Below are 14792 nucleotides of genomic sequence, written 5' to 3'. Positions count from 1 at the left end.
AGGATAGAACATTTTCTATGAATTCTCCTAAAAATCTGAGCGTAGATAAGTTCCCAAAATTTCTAAATCAATCCCTGAAGTTCTAAGAAGTAAGCTGAATTTCTACAATACTCCCTGAGCTTCTGCGATGTTTCCTGAACTTCTAAGAAGAAACTGAACTTCTACAATTTTTGCGAAGCTCCTACAAAGTTCCTTAAACTTAGCTAGTTCATCTCGTTTGAATTGCTACGTAATTCGCTTGACTTCCACAAAGTTCTCTGAATTCCTATGAAGTTTGCTACACTCCTGCAAAGTTCGTTGCAATTTTTAAAATGTTGTTGATTTCCTAGGAAGTTCTCTGAAGTTTCCTGAATTTTCACGAAACTTCTTGGTTTATACATAATGTTTGGAGAAGTTCAACAAAATTCTTTGAACCTATACAAAACTTGATGAAGTTCTATAACATTTTCTGAAGTTGTCTGAAGTTCTATGAAATTCACTGAGGCGTAAAATCTCTGATCACGTCTTCCCTCGGAAGAGAAATGAAGCCGTTGGTCCCCGGTACACGAGTTGAAAGGTTGATTGGTAGGGTCCAAGTGTGGGAGCTGCCTCTCTAGCGTCGGCAGCATTGGTACTCTGTACGGTAAACAAGATCGACGGAAAATAAATCAAGGAAACAAAAAAAGTTCATTGAGCAATTTTTGCTGAGCTTTTCCAACGCTAGCTGAATTTCTATAAAATTTTATGCATTTCTAGAAAGTTTTCTAACCTTCTACACAGTACAATGAATGTCTACAAAGTTGTTGGAAGTTCTACGATGATTCTTAATGATCTATAAAGTTCCTTGAAATTCCATAACGTTCCTTTTACTTTCAAGAAGTTCTCCGAGCTGCTACGAAGTTCTCCTAAAAAAAATGATGTTCTCTTAACTTTTATGGATTGCTCTTGACTTCTATAAACTCTGTTTTATAAATCTAAAATATTGAACATTAACACCTTCTGCAGAACCGGTTATCTCCAGAGCACGACTATTTGAGACCCTAGTGGCCCGAGGTAGACAACCCTTCCGTGAAGTAAGAGATGTATTGGGAACCCGTGATCTTCCCTACATGCAGGCGATCTACGAATTCCTTTGTTTGTCTGATATTAGAGTTTGATGTGACCCTGATCGCCTCCTTTCCACACATTTTCCAGCCATTGTGTCCCAGTCTAATTATCCACCTGTTTCTGTGCTACTTGCCTCTGCCCAGATTTGGTCCGAGAGTAGTATCTGAAGAAGGCTTCAGAAACCTGTTTCCTACCTAGCTCCTTCCAATCGAAATTGTTACTAAAAAACCTCGAGCCCGCCACGAGTAATTGGTACCCAATACTAACCTAGATTTAAGGCCCAAGCGCAATGTGGGCGGAAGCGGAACGGAAACGGAAAGTTTGACACTTGTCATAAATGACATCGAGATGCCTAACCGAAGTCGATTTGATTCTAACTAGTTTTCAATCCGACAAGTAGGCTTACTCAGATCGGGCTTTTCCGCTGCCGCTGCCGTTCCGCTTCCGCTGTCATTGCGCTTGGGCCTTTACTGCTGTTTAAATTTTAATTACAAAATTATGGATTTTTGGCTCCGCAAAGTGTCAAACAGCCTAGTAAATAAACAAACCATTTTTTTTTAAATGCACCCTTCCACCGGCAGAATATTTTAAAAGTAGCGGTGAGAGCATGTTAAGGCATCTCGATCTCATCGAAATCGTTCAAGATTTTTTTTTTTCTAAATGAACCTAGCATCCCTGGGCTGAGTAGCTCCTGCTTTTTACGTCAGAGTAAAAAGAGCGAGAATGTGTTTTCATAAATCCATGTCTTTAAGACTACTCTTAAGCCGGGTTTAGATGATTCAATTCACTAGAACTGCGAAATGAACGACCAACAAATTTGGTCATTATCGAACTTGCTTAATTAAATTGAACGCCGACCACCATATCGGGGTGAGTTGAAATCAACTCATTTGCCATATCTAAACCCAGATTTGTGGAATGTGATAAGGGCATCGTTAAAGTGAAAGAGCCAGGAAGAGGGGTGTAAAATTGAAAGTTCGCCACCTAAACAAAGATCCTGAGTACAACTCTGCCTAGAGATGGTATCTTCATTTGAAAAAAAAAAAAATATGTATTGTATTTAGATCTGATGCTGGAAATGAGCCAAATACTATTTTTTTTTCAAGAAAGTGCTTTAGCGAAGACAACAAATCAAGAAGACTGGCAACTCTTGCATTTTCTCATACGAACGCTATGAGATAGGTACATTCACGTCATACCGCTACCGCTCAAAGGTAAATGCTTCGAACGAATTTGACAGCAAAGATTATGTCCTCAGGAGAAAGGTTTGTGTATTTGCTCTTTTTTCTATGCGTTGCTCCCACCTTCACTCAAGCGCAGCGCTATTGTATCTGTCACTTGGATTCTGGCAAAGTTGCCAGTCTTCTTGATATGATGTCTTCGGTTTTAGGCAAAGTCCTGTTATGGTCATGATTTTTTGCACAGTATTGGCTATTGGCACAGGCTATTGAAGTATGTGGAAAGTGTTGTTTACTAGGATGGTACAAAATATTTAATTTGCTCCACAAAGTTTAATCGGTTCTAAATCAAGTCCTGATCATTCTCCTAAAATTTGAGTTTATTTGGATGCGAACTCATACTGTTCTTTGAAGTTTACATGGGAATTACTATAGAAAAAGTAAAATTTTCGTTCTCAACGTTCTAGCCCTTAGTCATATTTAATGAAAAATTTGCTATTTGATCTTATGTGACATTTTCAACAACTTTGCCAAATACCACTTTATTATTATACTTCAACGTAATTATTTATTTATTGATTTCAAAACCGATAGCTTTCCGATTTGATTAATGGACTGGACTTGCATCTGTTACTTATGTCTTAGTAGCCTATTCTTCGTGCCAAACACACCAATATTACTTGGTGTGCAGTTTATGGAGCAAGAACGTCATCTTGGTAATCAATTATTCATAAATTATTCTGAAGTTCAATCCAAATGTGAAATGAATCTTTCGTACAAATATACCTTGGCTGTGAAACTCAAAGTTTAAACGTTAATTCAGTTGTTATAGATTTACTTTTTGCTCAATCGATCTCATGATAAGCTTGCATCCAAATCTGATCATTGAGGATTAATGACATACAAACAATCTTGCAAATGTTCATTACAGCTAAAATGCTATTTTTCCGATTTTTGTAGTTATAAGATATATTAATGATAATTCTTATTCACAAGATCCAAGAAGAGAAGGTAAAGTGGGTGTATGCCACATAAAACCTGTCAATTTAGCTTTCAGAGGGTCACAATAGTGATTAGCTATAACGATGAGCTACGCGATGAGCGAGCAATCAGCGATCATAAAATCGCTAGTTGTGACCTTCTGAAAGCAAAATTGACAAATTTTATATGTTGTATGTATGTATGTAAGTAGCCACCATCTTAGCTAGGGTCTTGCCCTGCATGCGGCTCCACTCAATAGTCAAGTGTCAAGTGATGTTTCCGTACTTTCTGCTGTTAGGCCGCATTCGCCTATCTCGACTAATGATGTTCGTAGAACAGGCCTACGTTTGAAAAATTCTTTCAGCACTGGCCCTGACGGAATCCCTTCCGCGATTATTAAGAACTGTATTGGAGTGCTGGCCGCACCTTTAGCATCCATCTTCAACCTCTCTTTAGATTCTGGGATCTTTCCCGACTGCTGCAAGGATTCTTTTGTTTTCCCTGTCTTCAAAAAAGTCAATAAGCAGTCGGTGTCCAACTACCGTGGTATCGCTGCTTTATGTGCAGTCCCAAAACTTTTTGAACTATTGGTGCTAGATTATTTAAAACACACATGCTCTAGTTACATCGCGACTGAACAACACGGATTTATGTCGAATAGGTCGACCGCTACAAATCTCGTTCAATACACATCATCAATCATACGCAAGATGGAAAGAGGTCATCAAGTGGATGCTATCTACACCGATCTTTCTGCTGCTTTTGATAAAATCAATCACGAGATTGCAGTGGCCAAACTAGAGCGACTTGGTTTTCACGGTTTCCTTTTTGATTGGCTTCGCTCATATCTCACCGGTCGACATATGTCAGTGAAGATTGGAGATCATTTTTCTCAACAGTTCGCTGTTTCTTCTGGTGTACCTCAAGGCAGTCATCTGGGACCGTTCATATTTTTATTGTATCTGAATGATGTTCACTTTTCGATCCGTTGCCTGAAGCTGTCTTATGCTGACGATTTCAAACTATACTTTGTCATCAAAGATCGAAGTGATGCATTGTTTCTTCAGCAGCAGGTGGACAAGAACAGGATGGTATTAAATGCTTCTAAATGTGCTATTATAACGTTTTCCACGAAAAAATCACCTATCTGTTATGCTTACAGTCTACAGGAGCAAATATTAAGCCGTGAATCTACCATTAAAGACTTAGGCGTTCTACTTGATTTACAACTCACCTTCAAGGACCATGTGGTTTATCTTTCCGCTAAGTCATCTTCTCAACTTGGTTTCATTTTTCGTTTCGCCAAAGACTTTAGGGACATTTACTGTTTAAAAAGTAGAAGGATCTGTGCCTAGGGGCACGAACGGAAGCTTGACGTAGGACCGCTAGTGGCCCGAATAAATGTAAAGAGCATTTAGTTCTTTTAATTGATCAATTATCTATTATCTCAACTCTTTCCGTTTTTTGAATTGTAGGCGTACCAAATTTGTAGTAATTTTTTCCAAAGAGAAAGTTGATTAAGAGAATCAATCAAAATCACTTGCACCTCTGCTTCCAAGTTTGGTTACAAGATTACAACTCTGGAGAGCATTTTGTGTGGTCGTTGGGGGCTTGTGGTTCTGAATTTGGACAAACAAGCATAGATAAATTCTATTCCAACTCTTTACTGATGTAAGCTTGATGGCCCTGAAAAGGGCCGTTTTATTGAAGAGGACATCCATGGCCACTTACGCTTGCCGTGTTTAGTGTAGGTGACAGCATCACGGACCTCATTTTCCAGGAACACCTTCAGCACACCTTGTAGATCAGACCGGAGATACGTTTGACACCACCACGGCGAGCCAGACGACCGATGGCGGTTATCTCGAAGAACTTTGCGATGACGCTTGGCGCCTCCTTTACCAGACCTTTTCCTCCTTTGCCACGACCAGTCAATTGTTGCTAGTTAGGTGTGAAGGAGTGGACTAGCCACCACCTTTCTACTACTGCTATTACTGTTCACCACGCCGTTCGAAGCGAAAATGAGCTAATGCCATACAGCAGCGCTCTTTTATATCTTTTCAGGTTAAAGCAGAATGATGTTCAACCAAGTGGTATAAAAGCTACAAAGACTCCTCCTATTATGAGTAGTTTGATATCAAGTAGCGACACTGGCTCTTTTCCTTTTGCGTACACGGCGAATGAGAACGACCCAAATTTGAGTTTAGTTCACTCATAATCGCCAAAAGTGCAGGAACTCAGCGATGAGTAAATTTGTCTCATGGTTTCCTGTGGAAAACCTACACACTTAGAAAAAATCATGTAAATTTAGGTGCTCTGAGAGTGACATATACGAGCGTCAATTTTGACATAAATTTGAGTCATAACAGACGCGAAATATAGCTCAATAAAACGTAGATTTTGTCGAGCAACGAACATTTCAGTCTCGGAGCACTTAATATTACATGACATGTTTGTTTCCGTCTCATCTTTTATGTCAACGACGGATTCCGTCACGTGTAAAATTAGTTATTTCTAAGTGTGTAAAAAATCTGCCAGAAAATGAGGAAATTGACGAAAATTTTATTCAGTCTTGGAGTAGTACCAATAGACTGAGTGAATCCAATCTTTACTTTTCTCAAATTCGGGAATTTTTCCCTGGAAAATCCTGGAAAAACCTAGAAAACATGAGGCAAATTTGCTCATCGCTGAGTTCCTGCACTTTATTTCTTAATCCTGAGATAACTAAAATCAAATTTGGGTAGATCTCATTCGCCGTGATATCACCTTGAAAGATATCGGTGCCGGTGGTTAGCGTGATTACCTCTCACCCCAGCACGCCTGGGTCCAATCTCAGTCGGCGCCACCGGCATGTTCTAAGGCATAACATCTCTGATCACGCCTTCCTTCGGGAAGTAAAGCCGTTGGTCCCCGGTTGAGTTGATGGGTCGATCGGTAGGGTCCAGGTGTGGGAGCTGCCTCTCTGGCGTCGGTAGCATTGGAGCTCAGTACGGAAAACATATCTCGCGTCACTTTTCAATAGGTACTATCTACATTGATCGATTCTCTTCATCGACACTCTCTTTCGTAAATAACTCGGCTTCACAAATGTTTCCTGCCGTCTTCGTCGAATTAGATGCTAGATTGTTGCTTCTTCCATCGAAAATATCCGGCCGTGGCGATTCAAAGTTGATCAAGGTTGATCAAAATAATTTGTACGCCTGCTTCCAGTTTGATTACATGAGCATTTTGTGTGATCGTTGGTTTTGAATGTGGACAAACAGGCAGATGAATTCTATTGCTACTCTTTACTGTAATAAGCTTGGTGGCCCTGAAAAGAGCCGTTTTGTTGCCAAATGAGTACGCAATTCCATCCTCCCTATTCGCACGCGCCCGAGGATCGACTTGTTTCGTCTACTTACTACCCTCCGACGACTGTGCTGGGGAAGCAGCATATGCATGTAGGTAATTGGTGGATTTGTTAGTTAATTCGACGCTTTTGGACAATGCTGGACATTTACCAGTTTTTCAATAGTTTCTTGTTGAAAATCAACATTCAATCGTTGTTATCGATGCGTAGCCATATTTCTGATCGATTGGCGATAAAATTATTGAAATTGGACCAGGGGCAGCTGAGTTATTAACGTTCAAAATCTTTCTTAATTTGTTACATGTTCCATTTTCGGTTTTCACAAAGTGTACCCCCATATAGAAATCAAAGACGTAGTCCTACGTCAAAACACTATATTTTTCGCTAGTCTGCTTCACATTAGAGTACTGTTCCGTAGTATGGGCTCCTTTTTACAGCACAGGGGTTAATCGTATTGAGGCCATTCAGCAAAGATTTGTACGTTTCGCCCTTCGTTGGCTACCCTGGAGTGATCCTTTCAATGTCCCTAGTTATGAAAGTCGCTGTAATTTGATGTCCCTACAATTACTTAGTGTTCGCCGAGGAGTCTCTAAGGCTACTTTTATCGTTGATCTCCTACTATCGGACATTAATTGCGGTTCACTTTTGCAGCAGTTGAATGTCAATATCAGACGCGTAAATGTACGTTCCTATTATTTTTTCAACATCTCGGATTCTCGCACAAACTACGGCGCTAATGAGCCGTTAACTAGCATTTGCAATATTTTCAACAAATGTTATAACTACTTTAATTTTAATATCTCCCTTGTTAGACTTAAGAATCTGTTTCATAATGTACTTTTAACTTCCTGACGGTTTCTGTTTTCTGTATTTAACTTAAGTTAATTATGTTATCATTAATATCTTTTTATGTGTTTAGGACTTAGCAAATGTATCTGTAGGATTCCATGTTATCTGTTGGTATTGAAATGATGAGGTCTTGCGCCCACTAGTGTGGGGTTTTCCCTCCAAATAAATAAATAAATAAATAAATAAATAATTAAATGAAGGATGATTTTCATTTTTGCAATTGGATTTTAAAAATTTAGAAGTCATTTGTTTCAAAATCCTGAGCTAAGAGATTTGTGGAATCAATCATGTTTTTTTTCAAATCTAATCTACGTTCAATTTTGGTATAGGTCCATACAAATTTAGGTGAACTGAGCTGTACACGCTAAGATCAGTTTACCTAGACGGTACAAAGAGATTACCGAGATTGGCTGTAAATTGCACAAACTCACATATGGGTAAATTTTTTTAACCCAAATATAGGTTCTTATGATCCATAAATGATTTATTTTTTATGCAAATTTGACTTAAATTTACCCATATTTGGGTTAAAAAATTTACCCATATCTGAGTTTGTGCAGTTTACGCCTGATTTGGGTAAAGTAAACCTACATTTGGGTTATCTGATCTTAGCGTGTAGGGTAGCGAATTACTTCGGCATAAGCGCTTACTTCCGTCAATTCTAGCAGAAACGTCAAATAAGGACTATTCAAGTTATAAAACGGGCATAACAAATTATCTGTAACAATATTTCAAACAATTTACTTCTAGAATCTCGAGGAAATAGAGTCTGATTTACAGTAAACAAGAATCGAGAATTTATTATATTAAATTCAAAACAATCTGCTGTCAAAGCACTACCGAAAAGACCACAAGGGTCACTTTCATAAAATAAACTGAGCTTCTGGATTCATACAGAACCTCACTTGAGTAATTGTATTTTGTCAAACAACTCAGAAAAAAATATAAATATTACTGGTGACGTTAATATCTATGCGTGTGAACTTGTATTTCTTTTCAGGCAAACATTTGAAAACTTCCATGAAATTACTCATAACTTAACACAATCTTTAATGTAAAGATACATGATATATGACACTTGATTTATGTGCATCATATTAAACAGAAATTTTCACTCACTACTTTTTTGAACTGTGAAGTGCTTTTCAACGCCATCATGTTTCAGTCGTTGAACATTCAAATATGTCTCTTCTGAGCCGAACCGATTGAAAAGTTTTTAATTTAGCTTGAAACCCATCATGACAGAGTCTATTTGCTGCGTCTTCGCTTGAAATGGCGGAGAAAATTAATTTTCATACTTCTGACAGTTCAATACCCCACATTCTTCAGGCGTTGCGGCATTTTACGTTGTGAATAAGCGACAAGTATCATTCTGGGAATCCATTGTCATCGTTATTTTTAACAATCTATCCAACGTAATTCAATCCGAACGTTCGTTTTGAAGTCAATATTAATTGAATTGTTGATTAGTTTAGGCACGGGTCACCCTTTACAAAAAAACAAAACGCCTCATCAAACAAACTCAGACTTTTTGGTTTGGACCCTATTTTGATGACAGCTAAAAGGCAAATGAAGTTTTACTTTCATGTTCGGCTAGCATTAGGGAGCCTGGGTCTTGGAATGGTTGCCCATTGTAGAGCAGGGATTTCACTGCTTGAATTATTAATAGTTGTGATTGCATTTCAAATGTTGCCATAGGATTGTGACCAGGGTTCTTCTTATTTTCACTTGTATTTTATGTTTTCCACTGGCTCATGGTGCCTCAATGCCTGCAGCGAAAAAAGCATTGACAGTGTTTCTATTCAGCAGTAATGCTATCGTTATCCTGTTTGTTCGAGCATAAAGCGGGGAACGAGCTTTTGTATTCATATTTTCTGTTGTAAATATGTTTGTTTACAGAGAACGGTTTAAACAGATTTATGGAACACAACGAATAAACAGCACAAGCAGGGGTTATTGTTTTACATTACATATACAATCGATTTCAACGGATGGTGAAATATTTGTTGATTTTCTGGCGTATACAACGATAAATGGATACTTTATGGTCATAAATAGTTGCTGGCGGATGGCTAGAATTCAGTTCATCCTATCTTTGGATTGGTAGTTGAATGACATTTTTCACCTTGACTGTAGTATACACCGAATATAATAAATATATTACTGCATTTGGGAATTATTGCCTCCGGGGACTTTCATTGTAACTGATAGTGAAATAGCGATGGTTATGAATTCTGCTTCCTGTTCAAATTTAACTAACGGTATTTGGATCTATACTCTAGAAAATCACAAAAACTTATGACGTTAAGCAAACAACCCGATTGTACTCGACCATGTACCTTTTTAATCTGATTTCATAACGTATCGATCAAAACTGTTGTATTGACATCCATTACAAAATGCCGCATGTGCATTGTCCTTTCCAGGTTCCAGAACGCGTCCGTGCGATGAATGCCACTATAAAGCTGTTGTTGATTGTGCGAGAACCGGTGACGAGGGCGATATCGGATTACACACAGCTTCGAAGTCACGCAGCGACGGCCACATTGCCACAGCAACAAAGTTTATCTTCCACATCGCCATTATCCAGGTGAGTGATGGATTATTAGCATTGGATTAAAGCGCATTACACAGAGGGGATTGTTTTCGCATCGGTCGAATAGTTTATTTGATGGAATTTTCAGCTGATACAGGATCGTAATTAATCATTCGACAAGTGTGGTAAAATGTGCAAGTGAGGCGACATATCGCTAATTAGTTCCAAAAATGTATTTTGGAAAATTTTCTTGATGTTTCAGTTAAGTCGAGTGTAGTGATAGTTGTACACATATACGAAATTTGTTTCACTACATCCGTCAACGATAATGTACTTCTCGTGTGATAAAATTATTCCAATTGGATTGACTCTTCGTTTTGGCATAAATGTGAGAAACCTCATTGATCCAAATCATTTGACCGTCATCGTCTTAGGTATCAAGCCCAAAATAGATCCTTAATAAGCTTTATTCGGTGCATAATACCTACGTTCCCTTTTATTGAAGAGCCAAAGGATGATGGTGTATCGCCGCTGGTGAGTTTTCATGTGACCTGTTCGTGGTTTATAGCTTCCGTCTCGAACAATCATTTTATTACCGCACGTTTAGAATCGATGGCTTGTCGTCGGCGTCATCAAACGACAATATAACAATCCCACAATTTGGTCGCCCTCAGAGGCAGAGAAGGAAACATCAACCATGGTACGCTGGAAATGATCTTCAGAGAGGTCAATAAACAGAATCGTTCCATTTTCTGCCATTGCATAAACTAATGACATCATGACGATGACTTCTTTGAACACAGAGAAAAAAAATTACCCTAAAATTAAGTTCTTTTTACTTAATTTTGGGTAATTTTGAGTTTTGCATCCCACTCTCACTTTTTGCCGTTGTCAAAAACGGAACGAGAGATTCGACTTTCTCATGACTATCGTTCAATAAGCTACTAGTAGGTATATGAGATATTCTCAAATTTGAGTCAATTGAACTTAATTTTGGGTAGAAAATACATACGAGTAAGTAATTATTTTTGCCGTAGCCAAATGCAAACTACTAAAAGCGATTTACTGAAAATTAGCTTATTGAACGGAACATGGGAGATGAGTGAAAAGAACTTAATTTTGGGTAATTTTACGGTTCCGTGAAAATGTTTTTCCTTGACTTGTTTTCCGTTGATCTTGTTTTCCGTGCTGAGCACCAATGCTACGGATGCCAGGGAGGCAGCTCCCACACCTGGACCCTATCACCTATAGACCCATCAACTCGAGAACCGGGGACCAACGGCTTTACTTCCCTTTCGAAGGAAGGCGTCATCAGATATGTTATGTCTCAGAACATCCTGGCAGCGCCGACTGGGATTGAACCCAGGCGTGCTGGGGTGAGAGGTAATCACGCTTACCACTACACCACCGGCGCCACTTGATGTACTTCTTTATAGTTTTGTTTTATCAAATCTCAAGTGGAACTCTAGTCTCAGACGTCAGCTAAGGGCTATTTTTTCCCGCACTTAAATATTTGACGATTAAGATAAAGCGAAGCCTACAATTATCCATAAATTGTGTATCACAGTCTGCCCATGATATGGTAACAGCTTTTTCACAACAAACGGCTTTCAACATTTTTTAAATTTAGCTGGCCCCCAAAATCATGTCCGATTGACCCCAATTTTGCGTAAGGTCTGGTTTAGAGACCGTATGTGAAATTCATGATGATCGTTTCCATTGGCACGCTAGTCCACAGCTATCAATTGAAAATTAATAGTCGCTTAATTTTAATCATAGATATTTGCAAGTCATTTTATTTTCAGGGAAAAAACAATTCCCGATTTATTTTGCTCAAATATCAGCTAAAATAAAGCAAGCGAGGTAATTGGCACCTACAGTGATGCCAAAGCTAACGTGAAAGTTCTCCATCCTGGGTGACTGCTTGTTTTTGCTTTGATCTGGGTTCAAATAATTTAAATTTCTGTCGAATCGCTTATTTTTTTACTGAACAAACATTTAATTTGGTTTTATCACAATGACAAGATATAATACTAAACACGCTAACTTTGTGCACTGTGTCTAGGTCGGTGCATGTTGTTGTCACCGTTTGAAGAAACTAAAAATTAAACTGGTGGAGGTTAATATCACGATTGGATTTGACTTTCTAAATGGAATTGAAAAGTCCACCATTGGCGAAATTGCCAGGTTTGAGAAGGTACTGGATGTGAATCCTGTTGAAATGGAAGCAACGTAACGGATTGCGGAGAAGAAGGCAGTCTTCAATAAGATAAAAATTGAAGAATTAATGTAGTATCGTCGTGGCTTGTTTCTTTGTTCTGAACAGGCTACTGTGGACACTTTAAAGCTTATTGAATCAAATGAAATAGATAAAAGAATCGATTTAATGTTAACAAACAACTTGTTACTGGGACTGAAATTTGTTTGATCATGTAGCACTTTCCAAAATTAAACGGAAAAGTTTATAGTTAAACGAGTTCAATAAAAAGTACACCTTTCAATAAAAAAAAAAGACCTACAATTGATGTTGAAACTTGTAAAAACATTCACAAGCACCTCTCAGGAGTTGATAAGCCGGATGGTGTATGATATGTCATGTGAAGATTATCCACAACAATGTTATGGCGAAGTACAGAAAATAGAGGTAAAGTGTCTCCATAATTTCTTTATAGTCACTTTAACACTCTTGGGTCATTCGTGACTTGTCCGGGGGAGAGATTTGAACTCGTGACTTCGGCGTGAGAGGTATGGATGTTAACCACTACGCCGGGGTCGCCGAGTTACTTGGGTTAAACTATGCCGACCGCGTACATCAGTACACCGACGGCTCCCGATCGATAAACGGAGTAGGTATCGGGATTTTTGGAGACGGTACTGCTGAAAGCAGCTGTCTTCCTCCACAGTGCTCGGTTTTCTCGGCCTCAATGTTCCGTGCCGCTACGACGCCAGCCAACAAACCGATACTTATCTTAACCGACTCACACAGCGTCGTTCAAGCGATCACCTCGGAAGCACCAAAACACTCATGGATCCAGGCGATTATCTAGTACGCCCCACTGAACACCGTGTACACATGGATTCCCGAACACTGCGGGTGCCAGGTAACGAGTCTGCTGATCACCTTGCCGGAGCCGAACCATCGGATCCCAGACTCACCGACAAGGTACCCCTACAGGACGTCAAGCGGTGGATCATGCGGACCATTCGCGCGACATGGGAGGCCGAGTGGTTCCACAAAAGGACTACCTTCATCCGCAAAGTCAGAGGGTCAACTGAAGCATGGAGCGAACAGGACCACCAAACTCTACTATAACCTGGTGGCCTGCCGTTTCGCAGAAGCTGCATCATCTGCGGGGTACCCTACACCATCGAACACATCCTGTGCAACTGCCCGGAGTGCCAAAATCTTCGGGAGTCGCTCTGGCTATCTCCAGCATCAGGGATCTGCTGGAGAATGATACTCTGACCTCGGCAGCACTAGTAACCTTCTTAAAAGATGCCAAAATCTACCACTTGATATAGCAGGAATTTTATTCGGCCGTCGGGACATCTAAGCTAGATGGATTTCCCCTATTGGACCCATGCCAGCTGAGCTCAGTTTTGTTCGGACTAAATTGAATATTTCGGCTGCCAAACGGTTTCAGTTAACATGTTGAATAGTTGATGTACCAGCAATCAAAATTTCAGAAATGTTGAAGCCCGTCCTGAAACATTACAGCTCATAAAACTTTTTTGAAGAGAAACTAAATCACAAGGTGTTATTATTTTGTTTGGTACTGTAGTTGTATTTGTTCAGCATCGATATGAAAGAACAATTTTTATAATGTGGCAGCTTTATCGGTCAATGCAAATCATCCGGTAAACTAGGATTTGGCCACTTTACCCCAAAATATAATTTCCATATTAAATATTAAATTCTCAGCGGTATCGGTGGTGTAGTGGTAAGCGTGATTACCTCTCACCGCAGCAGGCCTGGGTTCAATCCAAGTCGGCGCCGCCGGGATGTTCTGAGGCATAACATCTCTGATCACGCCTTCCTTCGGATGGGAAGTAAAGTTGTTGGTCCCCGGTTCGTGAGTTGATGGGTCGATAGGTAGGATCCAAGTATGGGAGCTGTCTTCCTGGCGTCGGTAGCATTGGTGCTCAGTACGGAAAACAAGATCGACGGAAAACAAACCAAAGGACAATTTTTATAATGTGGCGACTTTATCAGTCAGTCGGGATTATTCGGAAAACCAGGATATGGCCACTTTACACCAAAATATAAAATTCTTATTAAATCCACTTTGATCTCGTGATTCTGAATAACAAACAAAAAAATACAAAGTTCTAGGACAATTTTTATAATCTGGTCACTTTATCGGTCAATCTGGATTATCCGGAGAACCAGGATATGGCCATTATATTCCAAACCATCTATTCCATGTTAAATACGCTTTGATCTCATGATTCTGAACGACACAGAAGAAAACCGTAAGTTAGATACTTAGACCATTTTTATAATATGGCTACTTTATCGTTTGTTCTGGATACTTCTTTGGGCCAGTAGAAGGTCCCTGAGGGCGTATATGGTGTCGTTACACCATATATACAATTTCCAGTAATATACGTAAATGAAGATGTAAAACTATGTCGATAGATAGTGGCATTTCCTACTTTACCGGGAATTCGGGTTGATCTCGGAAGTCAAAAATCTCCGGTCAATGAGACTACCACCAATCGAATCAGCAAAGTTTTTCCTAAGAATATGTATAACATGTTGAACATGAAACGGTTTTAGGCAGCCGAGATATTCAGTTTAGTCACGGTTTCG

At 39.4% G+C, this 14792-nt stretch overlaps 1 protein-coding gene across 1 annotated transcript in view; it reads left to right on the top strand.

The window, feature by feature from the left end:
- Hs3st-A (Heparan sulfate 3-O sulfotransferase-A) overlaps positions 1-14792 on the top strand; it is a 166137-nt gene that overhangs the window by 129066 nt on the left and 22279 nt on the right. Inside the window, exon 6 of the mRNA XM_065221163.1 lies at positions 9870-10033. Within this exon, the coding sequence (XP_065077235.1) occupies positions 9870-10033 (164 nt within the window). The remainder of the gene's footprint in view (positions 1-9869; positions 10034-14792) is intronic.

The sequence above is a fragment of the Ochlerotatus camptorhynchus genome, unplaced genomic scaffold, assembly GCF_037179485.1.
Source record: "Ochlerotatus camptorhynchus isolate MF236.1 unplaced genomic scaffold, CSIRO-AGI_Acam_v1.1 ptg000139l, whole genome shotgun sequence".
Lineage (NCBI taxonomy): Eukaryota > Metazoa > Arthropoda > Insecta > Diptera > Culicidae > Ochlerotatus > Ochlerotatus camptorhynchus.
Note: the sequence above shows the minus strand (reverse complement) of the source record. Positions and strands in the feature narration are given on the sequence as shown.